Source organism: Herpailurus yagouaroundi, unplaced genomic scaffold (genome assembly GCF_014898765.1).
Source record: "Herpailurus yagouaroundi ecotype Mexico unplaced genomic scaffold, PumYag 215, whole genome shotgun sequence".
NCBI classification, from domain to species: Eukaryota; Metazoa; Chordata; class Mammalia; order Carnivora; family Felidae; genus Herpailurus; species Herpailurus yagouaroundi.
The window spans coordinates 11,274,006-11,294,296 of record NW_024412446.1 but is presented as its reverse complement, the minus strand read 5'-3'; the positions used below and the strand labels follow the sequence as shown (position 1 = coordinate 11,294,296).

Sequence of the window (20,291 nt, the reverse complement as noted above, 5' to 3'; positions counted from 1 at the left end):
ATAGAAGTGATGTAGCTTTAGCCTCCCCCATACAGGGCGGGTGTGGGGAGAAGTCACAGGGAATCTGACGGATCCGTCCTGCTAAGGATATGGGCTTCAGTCCTAGGGTTGGGGAACACTCTTCTGGTCTAAGAGGGAACTGAGCTCTGGCGCTCCCCCTACCACCCTCCAGGCGAGACACCGCTGGCCCTGGCAGCATGTACCAACCAGCCCGAGATTGTGCAGTTGCTGATGGAGAACGAGCAGACAGACATCACCTCGCAGGACTCGCGGGGAAATAACATCCTACACGCGCTGGTGACAGTGGCTGAGGACTTCAAGACGCAGAATGACTTTGTGAAGCGCATGTATGACATGATCCTGCTGAGGAGTGGCACCTGGGAGCTGGAGACCATGTGCAACAATGATGGCCTCACGCCGCTGCAGCTGGCTGCCAAGATGGGCAAGGCCGAGGTGGGGCCTGCTGAGGGGGCAGGAAGGAGAGCGGGGAGGCTCACTGCCACTCTGCCAGCTCATGGGGCCTTTCTGGGGACTCCACAGATTACACCTTGGCCTGGGGAAGATCTTGGCCTTAGGTCTTGAAGTGCATTTTGGCCTGAGTTGGGTTTGTTCTGAGTGAGTGACCACACGGGACCACTGAGGTGCAGCGTGTGGGGCCCCCCGGTCTGGACTTCAGTCCCTAACACTCTGTTTCTATCCCCTGCTCTGGAACCCTTTGTCTGGGGTCAGAGTGAGGGAGCTTTAAGACCACAGTGACACAATACCTCATGTGCTTTGTGGCTGAGGATTCCCAGGTGGCGAGGCACCCAAGCGGAGGCTGGGCCTGACCCTCTGGGCCTTCAGCGTCTCATGAGGACAGGAGTACCGGAATGGCTGCTCTGGATCTGGAGAGACCTCGGTCTCTCATGTTGAACCTCTGAGCCGAGTCCCCAGCAGAGAGTGTGACTGCTTGCGGCCCTTTGTGCCCTGGTGGTGTGGCTGAGGAACTCAAAGCTTAGCCTTGGTGAAGACTCGGGCTGGGGTGGGCTCCCATCTCTGTGGCTGGCTGGAGTCACAACCTGGTCTGAGATCAAGGTCAGGATTCTGGTGGGGGGCAAGGCTCAGAGAAGCTTGCTCCTCAGCCTCCATGGTGTCTGATCCTTGGGAGGGGACTGAGGCTCCCGGGAGGCTGTGGGAGGACTGGGTGGGTGCAGGGACTGTTGAACAATCACAGCTGTGCCAGCCTCGGGGCAGCTGACAAGGGAGGTGGGTGCCCCGAGGGCCTTGGGTCTAGACCCAGTGGTCAGGCCTGGAGCTCACAAGGGACCTTTTCATTCTCTTGTGGGGGAAGGAGGTGTTGGAGATTGGCTTCGACAGAGGAGGAATTGTGTGCGTCCCCACTCTCCCCACTGTCTCCTACCCATAGCTGGGACACAGTTGGTGGGAGGCTTTGAGGAGAGTCAGATTAGGGCTGCAAGTGGAGCTTCCTCTGAGGCCCCCTCCCTGCCAGCCTCTGAGGCAAGTGCTGTGTCTGCATGGAGCATGGCCCCATGTCCCCTTGATTCTCTAGAGGACAATGTGCTCCCCTGTGGCCAGTCCTGGGGATGGGGCCCCCTCATTCCTGGTCCCTTCCCTTCTTCATTCAGTGTTCTTTGGAAAACTTTTCTGGACGATGCCCAAGGTGGCCGCCATGCTAGGAGTGGAGGGTGCAGAGACGCTTAAGACACACCCTGTTCCTTGAGGCTTTTCAAGGCTGGGGGCTCAGGATGGGGAGACCTGCCTGTCCCTGGGAGCTCTCTGTCTGGGCTGTGGGGACAAGGCTCCCATATGAGATGACATGGGAATATGTGAGATCACGGCTCTGATGCTGTTCTCCCCAGCAGGACCCTCTTCCTGGGCCTTGGGTTGGTGCCTCAGGAAGCCCTGGCCCCTGTCTTGGGAAGCAGTGAGCTGGAGAGCAGTGGCTCTCCACTTTGCCTGCGCTTTGGAACTGCCCATGGAGCTTTACAAAACACAGATCTCTGCATCCCCCCTCCAGAGATTCGGACTGAATTAGCTGGTGGTAAGGGATTGTTGAGTGTTCCTCATGACTCTACCATGCAGTGGGGTTTGAGGATCACTACCTGGAGAGTGGGTTTCCGAGGCCTCTCTGCCAGGCTGGCACTCTTGTATCACCCCTTGTCTGGCCCACAGTCAGTAGGCGAGTGAGCCTCAATGGGCATGGTCTTGACTGAGGGATGGGGAAGCCAGAAAAGCTTCTAGTATCTTCTCACATCCAGGTCAAACAGAAATTAGTTCTCAGAACTGTCGATTCCCAGATTCTTCACTAAATGGGGTCCCCAACTGGTACAAGGATTTACGAGCTGATTGTGCAGCTTTCTGCATCATGCAAAGGGCCTCCACACCTTTCGTCCCTGGTATTCACAGTCCCTGGAAGCAGACTGAGCAGCAAGTTTCATACCCATTCCACGGATAAAGCTGAGCCCAGGGGTCTTGGTGGCAGACGCACGGGCAGGCTTCAATCCATCCAGGTGGGAGCATCTTCCCAGCCTTCCTCTACAGCTGTTTCTCTTCCTGTCCCCAGATCTTGAAGTACATCCTCAGCCGTGAGATCAAGGAGAAGCCACTCCGGAGCCTGTCCAGGAAGTTTACTGACTGGGCGTATGGGCCTGTGTCATCCTCCCTCTATGACCTCACCAACGTGGACACTACAACAGACAACTCAGTGCTGGAAATCATCGTCTACAACACCAACATTGATGTGGGTCTCCTGGGAGGGCTGGGGAAGAGTAGGGGTGGGAGGCTGGCCTCTGGCCGGGGGCTCAGGGGGCACTGGGAAGACCCATGCCACTAGCTGGACATGTCTGTAGTCTTTTGCCTTAGTAGGCAGAGTTGACACAGAAAGGGGAGGGGTAGGGCAGGTGCTGTATTTGCCTGTTCCCAGCTGACCTTGGGTTGTAAACTTTTGTGGTGGGGGTCTCCTGGGCCCAGAATCCTGGCCTGGGCAGTGTGAGAGTGGGGGTGCGAGGGTGGGATGACTGGTGTTGATCTTATCTATCCTGTTTCTCCCCCTCTTCCCTAATGGTTCCAAAAACCCCCTTACCCTCTGGGAAGGCATAGCTGGAGCAATCAGGGAGGACTTCCTGGAGTAGGCAAGAGGGGGGAGATCTGTAAAGCTGGAGGGGAAGAGAGAGGATCAGCAGTGAGGTTTTTGGCTTTTGGGGGAAGTGAGGCAGCAGGCTGGATCTTCATCCTCCATGTGTTACCAAAAGTCATGCTTCCCAGAGCCTGCTTTGTCTGGGGTCTCCCTGGAATCCTCACGGCAGCCTGACAGGTAGGGCAGTTTGATTGCTATCAACTTTATGGATGAGGAAGCTGAGGCCCTGGGAGGGTCAGGGATTTTCCTAAAGTCGCACAGTGAAGGGGGCCAAGTTGGGGCCATAACCCTTGTAGCCCTCGCTCCCCACTGAGCAGCAGGTTCTCCTGCTGGAAGCCTGGCTCCTGTGGGGTTCGGCCGCTGCCTGGGGGCACTGGGAAGGAGCCTACAGAGTCGGAAATTACCTTCCCAACATTCCCAGACCAACCAGTCATGGGACACAATGACTGGCCCTTCTGCCAGGGGTGGTGCTGACTCAGAGCTCCCTCTGGAATGAAGGCCCTTTGAAAATGGTAGTGTCGTTCCACCCCCAGAACCGGCATGAGATGCTGACCCTGGAGCCCCTGCACACGCTGCTGCATATGAAGTGGAAGAAGTTTGCCAAGTACATGTTCTTCTTGTCCTTCTGCTTTTATTTCTTCTACAACATCACCTTGACTCTCGTTTCCTACTACCGCCCCCGGGAGGAGGAGGTACGTGTGCGCCTGGAGGGAGGGTGGGGCGACGGTCAGAGCTTCAGGACCTGGGAGCAGTCCCACGTGCAGATGGGGAAACCGAGGCCCAGAATGACCAAGACATTTGCATGGCATTCCCCAAGTGTCATCCTTCACAGTTTCTGGGAAACTGAATATGTCTCCAGTGCTTAGCTATTGTGGGGAGATCTGGAGGGCTGGGAGACCCAGACCCTGCCCAGGCTCCATCTCAATCTAGAGCTGATTGGGTGTTTCTGCTGTGAGGGCCACAGGAAATGGGAGGAGGGGGAGGTCACTTTGAACAAGCTTTCCCATCACTCTGGGGCTCAGTTTCCCATTCATTACACAGGGCACAGAGTTTCAGCTGTGAGTGTCCTGTGAGTATCGGGATACGGATGGGTCCTGAAACGAACGAATGCCATGAGGTGTGAGGGGCTGTTAACATGGACTGGATTGTGTCCTCACCGTAGCGTTCCGGGCTCCCACTGTGAGTGGGGCAGGGGTAGGGAGCTGCCCTTCTTTCTCTCACACCCTAGAGAGATCAGGCTTCGTGCTGGCCTCTGGCTCAACTTGAGGGTTTGGCGTGTGTATGTGCATGGTCCCTCCAGAGTTGGCATGACCCCTGCCTTCCTCATTCCCCATTCTGCACCCATCCATTCCTTCCCTTCCTCCCAGGCCCTCCCACACCCCTTGGCCCTGACACACAAGATGGGGTGGCTACAGCTCTTGGGAAGGATGTTCGTGCTCATCTGGGCCACGTGCATTTCTGTGAAAGAGGTGAGTGGGCCGCAGAGCCCGTTTGGACTTGCCTGAAAGGCAGGCAGAGTGACAGCAGGCCTGCCTTTGATCCAGCCTGCTCTGCCTTACTACTGAGCGGCTTTGGGGAGGCGTTTCCTTTCTAAGCTTTGGATTTCTTAGTTACAAAATGAGAATAAATAGATCAGCAGGTCTGTCCTACCTACTTTCCACCTCTCCACCCCCCTGCCCATCTATCAGCCATTTATCTACCCTCCCAGCCGCTCAGTGACCCATCTTCCTGTCCCTCCATCCACACATTCAGTCACCTGTCACTGACCCTGTCATTCATCTGAATTCACAGCATTTCTCCCCACTGTCCTTCTATCCTTCATCCATTTTCCATCTTTCCATCTGTTTATCAATTGATCACTTATCAATCCCTCCATCTAACTAGTGAATCAACAGATACATGCTGAACACCTTCTGTATGTGGGGCCCCGGGGGGAGGTGATAGGGAGGGAGGGAATTTGTCCTCTTTGAGCTCACAGTCTTGTAGGGGATTTCAGATAGACATAAATATCTGCACTTTAAAATAGGCTACGAAAAGGGCCCTGTGTGGGGTCCAGACAAGTGCTCAGAGGAAAAGAGATGACTTTTATCTGGGGATAGGAGAGGGAGGGAAGGCTTGAAAGCAGAGATGGCCTCTAGTGTGCGAGGGTGGGATTGGGCATGAGGACACTGGGGAGGAGGCCATTACAGGGTGGGCATGGGGAACAGCATAAAAAAAGGCTCAGAGGCGGCAAAGCAAGGCCGTATAATTTTTTTGTCTTTTTTTTAATTAAATTTTTAATTTTGATTTCAGTGCAGTTAACATAGTGTTCTATTAGTTTTAGGTATACAATATAGCGATTCAACAATTCTGTACATTACTCAGTGCTCATCAGTATAAGTATACTCCTTAATCTTCATCACCTATTTCACCCATTCTCCCACTCGCCTCCCCTCTAGTAACCATCAGTATGTTTTCTGTAGTTAAGAGTCTGTTTCTTGGTTTGTCTCTTTGTGTGTCTCTCTTTTTTTTTTTCTCCTTGCTTGTTTCTTTTGTTTCTTAAATTCCACATGTGAGTGAAATTGTATGGTATTTGTCTTTCTCTGACTGACTTCTTTTGCTTAGTCTTATACTCTCTAGCTCCATCCATGTCATTTCAAATGGCAAGATTTCACTCTTTTTTATGGCTGAATAATATTCCATTATATATATATATATATATATATATATATATATATATATATATAGTGATATATAGCTATATATCTTGCATTTTCTTTATCCACTCACCTATCATGGGACACTTGGGCTGCTTCCATAGTTTCGTGATTGTAAATAATCCTGCAGTAAACTTCGAGGTGCATGTATCCCTTTGAATTAGCGTTTTTGTATTTTTTGGGTAAATACCCAGTAGCGCAATTACTGGATTGTAGGATAGTTCTATTTTTAACTTTTTGAGGAGCCTCCATGCTGTCTTCCACAGTGGCTGCACCAGCTTGTATTTCCACCAACAGTGCACAAGGGTTCCTTTTTGTCCACATCCTTGCCAGTACCCGTTGTTTCTTGTGTTGTTGATTTTAGAAGCTGGGCCACATTTGCAGAATGGCAGGGAGCTGTGTGGCTGTACTGCTTTGCAGAGTCTGGGTGGGGATAAGGGGGTAGTGAGAGGTGTGAGAAGTTTGGGGGTGCAGCCATGCTTACCCTGGGGCTGCCTCTGCGTGCCAGCACAGATCCCCTTCCGTATCCCTCACTTGGGCTCCGGCTTGGCCTTCACACCCTCCCCCTCACTGAGCCTCAGTCCTGGGGAGACACTGCCTTCCTCAGATCCTCCAGTGAGAGGCATGAAGAGGGTACAGCTTTTCTTTCCTTTCTGGCCTCAGGGCATGGCGATCTTCCTGCTGAGACCCTCAGATCTGCAGTCCATTCTCTCTGATGCCTGGTTTCACTTTGTCTTGTAAGTAGGTCTATCCCATTGGTCAGCACCGCACAGGCAGGGCTCAAGTCCTGTGTCGTGGGTGCTGTGTCCTCTGGAATGACCATCCTCCCACGTCACCATGTCTCAGTCATCCTGCCATAGTCTCGTGGCCAGGGACCTCCTTTCTCCCCTCTAGTAAGAGAGGCCCAAGGATGCCCATGGAGAGGACCAGAAGACCCTACCATAGTGCCCACCATCAGGCTGCAGTGATGACTGACTTCACCCTGACATAGAGTCCTGGGCAGCAGATGGGGCAGAGAAGGCAGGAGGAGGCTTAGTAGTGTTGTTTACTTCTTTATGAAGGGATGGATGGTCTGGGCCAGTTCCTTCTAGTTGTGTGGGGGTCCAAGGTTACCATCTCGGACTCTGGCAGATCAGGGCTGGAAAGCACTGGAGAAATCATAGAGTCACATCTGTAGCATGAAAAACCAAAGCCCAGAGCATGGAAGTGAGTCATGCGGAGCCTTAACCCCAGCCTCCCAGTCATCTTCATCTTATGCTAGAGGAGGGCTGACCACCTTAGGGCCCTAGCCAGAAAACTCAGCCCAGCAGCCTTTCTGAACGAGGTCACGTGCAGATGACATCAGAGGCTTACGTGACCCTTGTCTCTAAATGAACAGAGGTTGATTCGGCATTGCTGCCTGTGAATGGAGCAGGATTTGCAGCATGGGACGAAGAATGTTTGGCTCTATAGCTCTGTAGGTCCCCTCTTTTGAGCATTTGGGAAGCTGGGTCTCTATAGGACCTTGAATCTTGGCCCAATGTTTCCAAATACCTAGGTGTTTTGTTACCTATGTACCTGCCTTCTAGAGGCACGAACGGAATTCTTCATCCCTGCGGGCAGGTGGGGTGCCCAGATACTTCAGTGAGTGGTAGGCCAGGTGCAGGACTGCCCCATGATGTGAGCCACATGGGAGTCTTTTTCCCTTTGAGAAAAGAAGATAATTCCAGAGAAGAATTCATTTATACAGCCACTGGCTTTAGTGCAGACAAAAGGCACCGATGCACTGTCCTTCTCTTCTGCTTCCTAGGTGCTTTGACAGTGATGAGGAGGGTGTATACACGCTTCCTCACTTCAGTCCAAAATGTATCGATCACCCAAACATTTGCTTTTCACTGCATGAGAAAAACAAGGATGCCTGTGTCCTAATTTAGCTACTTAGATATTTTATAACCGTGGAGACTGTGATGTTATAAGCAAGAGAGCTTTTTATCCAGATGTCTGCATAGCTGATGGTTAGCGATGTTTAGGAGTAATTTTGATCCCGTGTGTTTGTTATATATTGTACCCTAATAATTTTAATTGTGGTAAAATACACGTAACATGAAAGCTACCATATTAACCATTTTAAGTGTACAGTTCAACAGCATTAAGTATATTCATTTTGTTGTGCAACCAATCTCTGTTTAGCGTATCTATCGTTTAGCATATGTTATAGTTTTTAAAAAGATTTTATTTATTTTAATATTTATTTATTTTTGAGAGAGAGAGTGTGTGTGAGCAGGGGAGGGTCAGAGAGAGAGAGGGAGACACAGAACCCGAAGCAGGCTCCAGGATCTGAGCTGTCAGCACAGAGCCTGACGCAGGGCTTGAACCCACAAATGGTGAGATCACGACCTGAGCCGAAGTCAGACACTTAACCGACTGAGCCACCCAGGCACCCCAAAAAAGATTTTAAAAAGTAGGTCATGGGAGACTTTTGTTATGAATGGCTTTTAAGTATAGACATGGTCAGTTTTTGTCATTTTTGTTAAAAATGCAATTATTCACTGTATCCTGTCTACCCCAGTGGTTTCCTGACCTATGTGGGGCTCAGAAATCACATGGAATCACGTGGGTGATTTAAAAAACATCCAACTGCCTGGGCTGCTCTGCAGGGCTTTTGAAACAGAATCTCCTTGAGTCCTGGGGATCTGTATTTTTAACAAGTCCCTGTCAGCTGCAGCCAGCCCACTGTTGGCTCTGACTCGCATCTGCTGATGGCTCCTGCAAGGCTGGATTTCAGACATGGTTGAGTGGGGCCAGGGCAGCCTCGCCTGTCTCTTTGGCATTAGCCCGCAGGGTGCGGGAGGTTGGGGATTTGAGTATCTACCCGTATGCTGAGGAGGAGTAAGTAAGGCCCTTGTCTCCTGTGTCTCCTGAACAGTTTTGTCCAAGCTGTGCTTGTGATACTGTCTGTCTTCTTGTACTTGTTTGCCTACAAAGAGTACCTCGCCTGCCTTGTGCTGGCCATGGCCCTGGGCTGGGCCAACATGCTCTACTACACGCGGGGATTCCAGTCCATGGGCATGTACAGCGTCATGATCCAGAAGGTGCGTTGGAGCTTTTGAGCATCGCAGACAGGCAGGCTCTGCAGCAGGGGAGCCCTCAGAGAATGTCCATTTTCAGGTGGGGAGACAGGTCTGGAGAACAAAAGGCCCTTGTTTCATGGGCCAGCCTCTGCTCTTTCTCCCAAACCCCACCGTCTCTCTTTGCCTTTGGTCAGGCTTTAAGTGTCCAGACCTGAAAACACTTGGCTTGTTGGACACAGGGAAGGAATAACGCTTTATGAAGAAGTATGCTCACACCCAGGCAGTGGTGTGCTGGTAAATATTTAACAACCAGCTCTCTGGGAAACACACACACACACACACACACACACACGCACACGCACACACATACACACACACACATTATGTTTATTATAAATTTTACTATGCAAAGAATGAGTAGTATACCATTTACAAATAATAAAATAAATTATGCTCTTTGTTGTAAATTCCACATAGCGAGTTGAATCCAGCAGAATGATTTGTTGATTTTGTTGAGCTCTTCCATCTGTTGCCAACCTGTGGTTGCAACTGACGAAAGTATTGTTGCAAGCATAAATGCTGGTTGGTATTTTTCTTGACTTGAAGGTGTGAGATGAAGCCTTATGTGGGAACTTCCCTTGTTTGTCAATGATGTGAGCCACTTATTTGCTGAATTGGATGATAATTTTCAAATGCTGGAAGACTGTTTCATTAATGTTATTGTGTAATTCACCATACAGCAGCTACAGATAGGATACATTCGGAAGTTTAATCTGCCTTAACATTTTCTCTATCATTGTCTTAATTCCAGACCTAGACAATCAGCAGAATAATGTCTCTGATTTGTACCATTTACCAATTTCCATGGTGCAAATCCTACCATGGCTGATTTCCAGCTACCAGTACCGACATCATCAAACACAGAGTCGGGAAGAGATGTGCAGTAACACATTATGTAGTACACGCACACCGTATGGCTGCGGTAGATGTAAATAACCTTAAGAGCATAGGTAATTGTAAAATAACTAAGTGATGAGTGTTGAATATTATCTTTGTTTTGAACATAATTTACTTAATTATAAGCTTATGCGATTTAATTTTTAATAATGGTTGTGTTTAAACACCAGCTTACAAAATTCATGAAAACGTAACCGTCAGCTCTTACGAGCGCGTATGTGCTGGCTCCAGCACACCACTGCCCCCAGGAAGTGTGAGGATTTCAGATGTGAGTCTGTGAAGAAAGGTGCTCCCATACAGGCTGAATCATCAGGGACTGAGACAGACTGTGTTCCAGGAGGGAGGAGGGAGGTGAGCAGGCAGGGAAGGGAAGGGAAGGGAAGGAAGGCTTCTTGGAGGAGGTCGGCCTAGAGCTGAACTTTGGAGCATCAGGGGGATTTGTCTAGGGGAAGGGAGGACAGCCTGAGGGAAGGCATGGTTAGGGTGAGGGGCCTGGTGAGGGGAAGCAGTAAGGAGATCAGGGTCTAGTGAATATGTGCTCAAACCTTACCCTTGAATCATGTTTCTTTCTTTATAGGTCATTTTGCATGATGTTCTGAAGTTCTTGTTTGTATATATTGTGTTCTTACTTGGATTTGGAGTAGGTAATTGATTTATAAATAATAGGAACTCCCACATTTGTAAAGCACCTTCTATAGATGTCAAAATGATAAGGCACAGGAGCAGCCTCAGCAACACTTATGTCACCTACCAGTGGAGCACTTGCCATGCTAAGCATTTTCCAAGCATTGTCTTTTTACTTCTCCCAGTATCTCCACTAAGGGGGCGTCATCATCCCTGATCATAAGGTAACTGAGGCTTAGAAGCAGACCCGTCACTCTTGTCCATCCACACTGTGGGGTATGCCACCCACATTCACATCCAGCATGTTATATGGCCCCACAACCTGAGGTAGGCTGGGCAGGTGGTTTTGGCCCCATTTTACAAATAGGAAAACTAAAGTTTGCAGAAATTGGACTCATCAATGGTCTTTGAAAAATAGGAGTAAATTAATGCATGGGGATAACCTCCTTTGGCCCCACGCATCGTGTTACTTGTAGTTTACTTCGGATATATCTATGAGAGCCTCTGGTCTGCTGGGGACTGGAGATAGGGAGGCCCCATTTAAAATCTCTTCATTTGTACAACCTGATTTTATTTTTATTTTATTTACAACTCCTGCAGAGAAAGATATCATTGTATTTTCCCATGCCAGTTCTCCTCCTCCCATCCACCAGCCCCCCAAGGATCATTGGCATTTGAAATTAGGCAGCCATTCCCATCTTCTGGTATCTTTGCTGGACCACAATGTGCTTATTTATTTACTCCTTCACTTGTTTATTTATTCATCCATCCATTTACTCATTAATTTGACCATCCATCCATCCATCCAACAATGAGCCACTAGTATGGTGTGTTGGAGAGAAGAGAAGAAAGAAGCCAGGTCTTGGCCAGGGAGTCTCCCTACAGAGCATTAGAAAGAGACTCAGGACCTTACAGTCTTGGAGGATGGCCCAGGCTATAGGAAGTTGGGAGTCCAAAGCCTGGTTGGGGAACCAGGGATACATGTGGATTATAATTCACAACTCTGCAAGTCTGTGAGTGATCAAGGGCCAAATGGCAGGGTAGAGGAGCCTGTTTTGTTGGGCAGGAAGAGCTTTCTGCAGGAGGTCAGGGCAAAGAACCAGCCTGATGAAGCTTCCGGGAGCTGAGGCTGGAGGTGGAATCTAAATGGCCAGAGAGAATGAGGCAGTAGGGCTGCAGCGTGTATGTGGCGGGGGAGGGCGGGGGGGGGGGGGGAGGGGGGGGGAGGGGGGGGGGCCCGGCCCCCCCCCGCCCCATGTGTCTACGTGCAAGTATGCATGAGCTTGTTGGGTAATTAGCCAGGCACAGAGCCAGAGGAGAACACCCTGTTATGTCCTCCCAGCCCTGGCTTCATTGATCGAGAAGTGTTCCAGTGACAACAAGGACTGTAGCTCCTATGGCAGCTTCAGCGATTCGGTGCTGGAACTCTTTAAGCTCACTATAGGCCTGGGCGACCTGAACATACAACAGAACTCCAAGTACCCCATCCTCTTTCTGTTCCTGCTCATCACCTACGTCATCCTCACCTTCGTCCTCCTCCTCAACATGCTCATCGCCCTGATGGGAGAGACCGTGGAGAACGTCTCCAAGGAGAGTGAGCGCATCTGGCGTCTACAGGTGAGCCTGGCAGAGGCCCTGGCACAGGGGCCTTCACGGGGACCAAGTTCAGCACACGGTATTGACAACTGTCTGCCCCAGTGGATCTGGGGTGGGGGCCTGGGAATCTGCATAAGCGCTCTGCGGTCGGCCAGGTTTGAGGAAGTCTTAGTCCAGGTTCCCTGGGTAGAGGGTCTAGGCAGTGTGACTGGACAGCGGCACATGTGATGCAAACCCAGGCTTATGGACATGTACTGCTCAGAGTTAATGGCGTGATACGTGGATGTTGAACTGTGACCTTAGATTGCATTGAGAGGAGCAGCATAGGGCCTAGGACAATTCTGCTGTCCTCGACCCTGGCTGCCACCTCTTACACGCTGTGGGCCTTATACACTGAGGACACTACCCCATAGGATGGTCCAGAACCGGTTACCAGGCCTGAGAGAGGACTGGAACCTGTGCCTCACAAGAGAAGGTGTTGGAACTAGAGTTCAAGAAGGTGAGGGTTCCCTCAGATATCTGCAGAGCTACTTGTGGGAGGATAGTTTCCTTCTGTGGCCCCAGAAGGCAGAACTGAGGTGTTGGGGGCAATGACCAGGAAGTTTCTAATTATTATGGCCTTCTTAATTGGTTCGTTGATTATATTCAGGATAGATTTGACAAATTATTGACAGGAAAACTGCTGAGGGGTAGTCCAAGGCTGGCATGGAGGTGGGACTACGTGATGTCTGCCCCTCTCTTCCCTGTGGGATCCCAGGATCCTAACATTTTCACTTAGGAAGCTGCTGGACTTCCAGAAACATTGTTTATGTTATGTTTAAAGCAATTTGAACACTTTTCCCAAACTTACTGGCTTTTCATTTTTGAAATCTGTGGATTAGCCGAACCCTCAGGATCTATGCATTAAGCGCCCAGTGGAGGGAGAGCTGGCTGTTTGGTGGTGTGTGTGCATGTACTTGTGTGCACGTGTGCACGTGCGCATGTGTGCACAACCCTGTGGAGATGTCTTCCTGGGCTGGCTCCTCACTGATGTGCTTACTCTCATTTATGTCCCCAGAGAGCCAGGACGATTCTGGAGTTTGAGAAAATGCTACCAGAATGGCTGAGAAGCAGGTTCCGGATGGGAGAGCTGTGTAAGGTAGCGGAGGAAGATTTCCGGCTGTGTCTGCGGTAACAAAGGGAGAGGGGCCCCCGGGTGGTGGTGGTCTTTGGGTGGGGAGAGAGAGATGAGGCGGTGAACGTTGGAGAAACGGTGCCACCGCTTGCTTCCCAAACCACAGCTACAGTCGGTTCTGACCTCCTCGGAACAGGGAATTTGCTCTCGTGGGGTTGCTAGCCCTGGGATGAGGTTTCTCGAGCTTCCGAAGGGAGAGGAAAGGAGACTGCTGGTTGCAGTTCCCCTCTCTGCCCCCTGCAGGGGCCTCCATGGCCTCTCCCTGACACTGTCTGGTTTAGGAAACATTTGCTGGCCTGGCGCTCTTTGTCCTCCTCTCTATCCTGTGTGGGTTCATGTGACCCAGGGGACCCGAGGCACATTTCGTCACTGGCAAGTGGAAAGTGAGACAGCTACTTTCGACAGATATCAGGCTGTCTGGTTTTTAGAAAGTGCTTGTTCGTGCCGTGACCAACTTTTCTGACGATCCTACCCCCGTCTGACTGCCTGACCTTACACACTGCCCTCTGTGTATCACCTTACCGGAAACAGCTTCTCTGACTGAGAATCCCACACCGCGGAAACCACCGTTTCTGGCTGTCATCCTTAGCCTAACAAGTGTCTCTAATTTTGACACCCTCATTCTAGAGATGTTCTCTGAATGTGAACTTCAGCCAAACCACTGCCTCCATTTATAATCTAGCACCTTAGACTCTGCCCGCTCTTATTGGGGTTTGAACCCTAACCACCTTCACCTAGTGAGACCTTAACCCTAGTTTAACCCTAAACTTCTAAACTTCCACAAGTTTACTCCTCACACTGTCATATCTCAGCCTGGGCCCTCCTCCCCTCCTTCCCCATAGACCAGTAAGGAGCAGCTGTAGCTGTCTAAAGATGTCCCCTTGACACCTCTCTGAGTTTTGGGGCCCCACACACTGGGAGGAGACCAATCCCTTGAGGCCTGGGAAAATGGGGACTTGGGTAGATTTCAAACCCTAAAAATGCTGACATGACCATGTGAGGTAGGAGTCCCAGATCCCTGGGGTGGACAGAGGAGGGCTGTCTAGGACACCGCAAAAGCCATGCTATTTGTTTGCATCTAATGAGGTGCAGTTAAGAAGTAGGATGATTATCACACTTGCAGGATCAATGAGGTGAAGTGGACTGAATGGAAAACGCATGTCTCCTTCCTCAATGAAGATCCAGGGCCTGTAAGACGGACAGGTACTGTTGCTGTCAGAAAGCGTGGCCACCACACCTGTCTGACCATGTGATCTTAGGCAAATCATGTGTGAGGGCCCCGATTTTCCCCATCTGCAAAATGGGAGGGTTGAAGCAAATTGTTTCTCAGGTCCCCTTCAGCTCTGACAGTAAAATTTTTTTTAATGTTTATTTATTTTTGAGAGAGACAGAGTGAGAGTGGGGGAGGGGCAGAGAGAGAGGGAGACAGAATCCGAAGCAGGCTCCAGGCTCCAAGCTGTCAGCACAGAGCCCGATGTGGGGCTCAAACTCACAAACCATGAGATCATGACCTGAGCTGAAGTCAAATGCTTAACTGACTGAGCCACCCAGATGCCCCCAGCTGTGACATTTTATAACCCTACCTGGAATAACTTTTAAAAATCAGGTGGTGAAAAAAGAATTAGGTGGTGCATTGGGACATGGAAGCCTATGTTACAGAGTGCTGCCTTTCTAAAATAGGGATTTGGGGGTTCTTTTGAAAGCAGATTTCAACAAAATCCAAGATTCTTCCAGGAGCAACAGCAAAACCACCCTGAACGCCTTTGATGAAATAGATGAATTTCCGGAAACTTCGGTGTAGGAGCAGAATGCAGAGCTGGTGTGGGCATGGGCCGTCTGAGGCTGCTGGCTGGCCCTGGACTTGGTGCTGAGGGCTTTGCAGAGTGGAGGAGCCTGGCTCTGTGTGCCTACAAGCAGAAAGCACCCTCACGCTGAGCGGCTGACTGAACTGAGAGAGGCTGCGGTCAGTCTGAGTGGGAAACACCCTTGATTTTTTTTTTTACTCAGCAGAGTTTGTGTAAATCCATGGTAGGCGGTCCTGAGCCTGGGAGTGAAATCCAGGGTGAAGTCTCTGGGCTCACCAACTGGAGGTCATCTTGGCTGGGAGAGAAGCATGGCAGGGAAGGGACAGAGGCCTGAGGAGCAGAACTTCCTTCCTGCCAACATCTCCTTGACGCAACCCCCCCCCTCCCCCGGCCCCAATCCCAGCCCACACATTCCACCGGCTCCCTTACTGTGACTGGGCTCCAGAATTGAAGGGATTCTTGATCCCATCCCAGCACAAACAGGGGACTGAACTCAGTGGGACATCCTGGGGGAGGAGGGGACTGAGCTCTGGAAACGCCTTTTTGGACCCTTCAGGGAACAGGAAACTACTCTTGGAATGAGAGCCTTGGCACGTCAAGGCTTGAACTGTCTCACACTGAGAGACACTTTTAGTAATTAACACAGGGTTTTTATTTTCAACAGAGAAAAGACATTTCAGTTTTGAAAATTACTTCAGATGAAGTATGTGGCTTTAAAATAGATTTTGGGATTTGGGGCAGATATAAGTATTATATACTTGGCCTCAGGGTGGCCAGAGCAGGGACAAAAGGCTTTTCTTCACACACACAAAAGTCCACATGAGACACACCAGGCAGGGCCCGTGTGGGCTGCTGCGACCTGGGGGAAGAGTTGGCCCTTGTCCTTGTCCTGGCCCTGCAGTCACGCATGCCTCCCAGCTGGGATCGTGGCTTCATCTGAAACAGAAATAGCAGCTGTTCTGTTTATACGGTCTTAAATCTCAGAGGTTACTATTATACAACAGTATTTCTCGTTGGAGGAATTTAACAAAATACCTGAAATGCTCTGGCATTTAATATTTTTGTTAACTGTGAATTTTGAAGCTGAGGAGAAGGAGTGTGAGAAAGGAGGGTTTGCCAAGGCACAGGGCTTGTATTTAGAGCCTCGTCCTCCAATTTCCTCCCCCAGAAATTACACACAGTCAGTCTGGGGCAGAGGTGCAGTGGGGACAGAAGACTTGTTCCCGATCACTGGAGCCTAGACAGCCAGAAAATCTACTCTGCCTTATGTGTCTGGTAAAAGGATTCATGTGGGAATCTTGGAGGGTGGACTTACAATGATATTCATCATGAATTTTTAATTTTAAAGGGCATAAAGATAAATTTGGCTTTTAGACAACTTAGCAGTTGGCTAGTGGATCTGAGCTGAGGTAAACCGAGGAGTGCAGGCCGAGCAGTCCACTCTGGGTACGTTTCTCCACTTGGGGCTGCTCTGCGTGGCAACTACCCTGGGTGAGTGGACACTTGGCCTTTGTGTCCCTGATGGGCCAGGGCTGAGAGAGGAGGTCAAGGGCGAGCCTGAGACCTGCAAAGTCTGCGGCAGCCCCTGTATTCCCAGCAGATGCCAACCAGGGCTCTAAGACGTGCTCGGGTCAAGTTCCTGTGTGGGCAGGGGTAGCAGGCACTTGACATGTCCTCTGGAAAGGGGAGACTGGGGGAGGAGGGTTGTCACAGAGGTAGGTGGAGCACGTGTGTTCCAGATGGGCAGAACCAGTGCCAAAGGTTGGAAATTTCAAGGACAAAGATTTTGGTTCCATTCATCCAGCAACTACTCCAGGTATTTGAGATGTTTACGCAGAACTTTTTAAAGATGTTGTTAAAGATCACGGTCAGATGGACTTCGAGGTCCTTTTAGCCTGGAGATCAGCATCCTACATCTGGAGTTCCCTACTTGCATACATCCAGAACAGGTGCCCTGATCTGAAGTACAGCCATTTGGATCCATGGTGCCATGGTCTGGTCACTCCAAAATTGTTTTTGTTTGGATATGAATGGACAGAGCCACATGGCTCTCCATTTCCCACTTGAACAAAACCTGGGAAGTGAGGCAAATGGAAATCAGTAATGGGATCTTGGTCTTCTCACACATATGGAGAGCTGTTTTCTGTGGGTCTGAATGGAATTTGTTGGCAGGACCATTTTCTGTCCTGGATATTCATCCCTTAAAAAGCTTTCAGCCTAGATCATCTGAGCCTCGGTAGGTTTACCAAAGCAAAAGGAAGCAATGAGTCAGAGATCATTGATTTAAAAAGATCAGTTCCCCTATTTTACACCTGGAAACTACACCCCGGAAAGGAAAGTGGATTTGTTTAAAGCCAGGCAGGAAGTCATACCAGAGCTGTTGGAGCTGGAGTTTCTGACTCCTGGTCTCCCCCAGCTCCGTTTTTTTTTTTTTTTTTTTTTTTTAGCACAGTTATTCAGTAAACTTGAGTCTGCCTTTGTGGTTGCCACATATGTTATGTCAGGGAGGGCTAGGGCTTTTTGCTCAGATGATTCATGATGGCAGTCTGCATTGTCCCAATGATCCCTATAACAGATTTAAAACTCAAGTGTGCACATAGGTGTGTCCAAACCACACACACACACACACACACACACACACCATGCCACATTGAATCCATGGGCATATAAGGACATCTTAAAACTTCATGATTTACATTTCAGTAATTTAAGGGGTAGGCATTTTCCAGGCATGGAATCTCCCATGCTTGGATAATGGTTTTGGCTAGAAATTTTCCTTGAGCTAAATTGCCTCAGGAGGAATCTATTATTCTAGACATCACGTGACGTATCTGTTTGGAATGAAAATGGTGCTTACCTTCCTCTCTGGGTTGTAGCAGAAGGTATGAGGTTGTACTGTGAAGTAATTAAGCTCTTAGAAGGCCCCTGCCTGAGAGAGCCCAGTATTATTGAAGTTCCTTTCCTTCCTCAAAGCCTGGTGAACTGTGGCCTTTTGCTCTGGGCGGGGCCCAGGTCGATGGGCCTTCATCCGGGCCTGTAAGCCATACTTGATTTTTGCATTGATTTACATGTTTATACTGTGATCTTGGTCCCAAACATAGGATTGTCACCTTGTTCTCACTGAATGTGCCTGATCCTTGTAAATTTTAATTCACATACTTGATTTTAGTGTTATGTGTGTAGCTCTGTGTTAAATTAAGAAGTCATAGAGAACATTTTAGTGCCAATGAAGAAATGCTTTTACGATTTCTAATAAATATTTATTTTGCCTTGTCATGATCATGATTTATCCTTGTCTTAGGTATGCCAATATGAAGACCAGCTGAGAATCCTGGAGAGTTGCTTTCTCTAGGGATAAAGGGGAGCCCGCCCACTTTTTGGACCTGAAGCATTATTATTGGTTCCAGCTCAGGGACAGTCAGTATGCTGAGGCAGGTCACCCTTGTACATCTCCCAGTACACTGAATGTCCAGTATTCCATCTGAACCACTCCACAACTCTGGGGTCAGTTTGAGTAAAGGGAGACCAAGGGAGTTGAAATGACACGCTCAAGGAATCACAGCCAGAAAATGTTAGCGGGTTAGGCCAAATGACCCCCAAGCAGTGATCTATCCATCATGCCCTACTGGCTCTCCACTTATTTTGCATGGTTACAAAACCATGGCTCCACGTGGAGACCAGGAAGTGTAAGTCCCTTCTGTCCACCTCACAGGACCTTTGTGAGGAGGCAATGATGTTACTATCGTTATTCGCCAACTCCTATGTATATGCATGTTTAAAATTCTTTTATTTCATAAGGATGGCAGTTTTTAACTTGAATGCCAAGACACCGCTGGGTCTTGAGGGGTTGCAAAACTTGCAAACAATCTATTAATAAGTGATTCGCTGCATTTGGTGAATTTTTTACTTCCTTCAAATGACTCCTAGAGTAACACCCTTTCCTGGGATGGGTCTTTTTGAGTGGCAAAGAAATGAGAATTATACATAATCTACATCCTACCTCAAACAAGCTTCGGCCTGTAATCTAGGAATGTGCTATCCACAGGAGCATTCTGGGTGGACTGATAGAAAAAAAAGGTGGAAACCCCTGTCATAGGATATGTTCTGGGAGTGGGATGCCTCGGTCAATCGGTATGAACAGTTTTATGGCTCTTGATATTGTGAAGAATTACCTTCCAAAAGGTATTTTGTAACTTGAGCCTTTAAGATTGTAAGTTTGCTATTTATAAAGCTTTTCCAATCACATTGATTGTTTTAATGACACAGTTTTATAGATTTGATAAGTATTATATCCCCATTTAATAAGCAGAGAAATTGAGACTTGGAGAGAGGTAGAAGGACACATAAAGGTCATGGTGCTTTTTCCTGGGCCAAGGATCCAGGCTCCCTGAGGTTTAGTAATTAGTGCGAGTCAGTAGTGCCAATGAGTTTGAATAACAGAGTGGCCTCAGTCACATTTCAGAATATGTCTCATCCAGGTAAAGGGACTATGGGGGTGGGATAGGGTTTCAAGAAGAGGGAACAATGTGGGCAGAGACCTCAAGTTACTAGGGAGCTTGATGCAGCTGAGGATGGAGAAATCCGTGTGGCCAAGTTTCTGGGAGCAAGGGGACAAGTGACATGAAATGGGGGTGGAGTGGTAGGCAGAGGACTTGTCCAGCTGTCATGAGGCTTTGAGATTTCATATCAAGGGTTAGGGGAAGCTACTAAAAGGTTTTACACAGAAGAATTATTACATGTGAACATTTCCCTGTTTTTGCAATGGGGTTGCAGGCTAAAAAGGTATATTTTTCCCTGTGTCATCCTTTGGGACGTAGTGACATCTGAAGAGTGTAGAAAAGTAAATTTCACTTGGGAATGATGGGAATACTGAGGACGTGGCTGGGAAAGAAGGAGAGGAGGCATAGAGAAGATAGGGATATTGGTGGATTATGAAGATGCTTCAGCAGAGAAGGGATGTTTGAGCACACTTACTGGGCACTTATTAGATTGCAGATACTGAAAAGACATCGGTAGTATCTTTAAAATGGGACGGAAGCAGAAGGGGCAAAGAGGCAGAGGCCAAGAAGGCTTTACAGATTAAATGAGAGTTGAGGAGCATTTTGAACGAGAAGTAGGAATTAGCTAGAGTGAGGGCTGAATGGGGGAAAGGAGCAGAGGAAGGAGGGAGAGAATTCTGGGTGGGAGGACCAGTCTGTGTGAAGGCATATAGGAATAAAACAATGTGATGCGGACTAGAACAGAGAGGACCTG

The 20,291-nt window shown here is 49.1% G+C and overlaps 1 protein-coding gene across 2 annotated transcripts in view; it reads left to right on the top strand.

The window, feature by feature from the left end:
* TRPV3 (transient receptor potential cation channel subfamily V member 3) overlaps positions 1-19,281 on the top strand; it is a 42,603-nt gene extending 23,322 nt beyond the window's left edge. Inside the window, exons 8-18 of one of the 2 annotated variants that reach the window (XM_040455554.1) lie at positions 173-453; positions 2,564-2,740; positions 3,670-3,828; positions 4,504-4,605; positions 6,496-6,569; positions 8,738-8,903; positions 10,417-10,483; positions 11,806-12,080; positions 13,117-13,229; positions 14,357-14,436; positions 18,340-19,281. In XM_040455554.1, coding sequence (XP_040311488.1) covers positions 173-453; positions 2,564-2,740; positions 3,670-3,828; positions 4,504-4,605; positions 6,496-6,569; positions 8,738-8,903; positions 10,417-10,483; positions 11,806-12,080; positions 13,117-13,229; positions 14,357-14,436; positions 18,340-18,353 — 1,508 coding nt within the window. In that variant the 3' untranslated portion in view covers positions 18,354-19,281. Of the gene's footprint in view, positions 1-172; positions 454-2,563; positions 2,741-3,669; positions 3,829-4,503; positions 4,606-6,495; positions 6,570-8,737; positions 8,904-10,416; positions 10,484-11,805; positions 12,081-13,116; positions 13,230-14,356; positions 14,437-14,939; positions 18,318-18,339 lie in introns of those variants that run through there. The other variant, XM_040455553.1, reaches the window with a different exon arrangement.
* Positions 19,282-20,291: the final 1,010 nt, after the last annotated feature.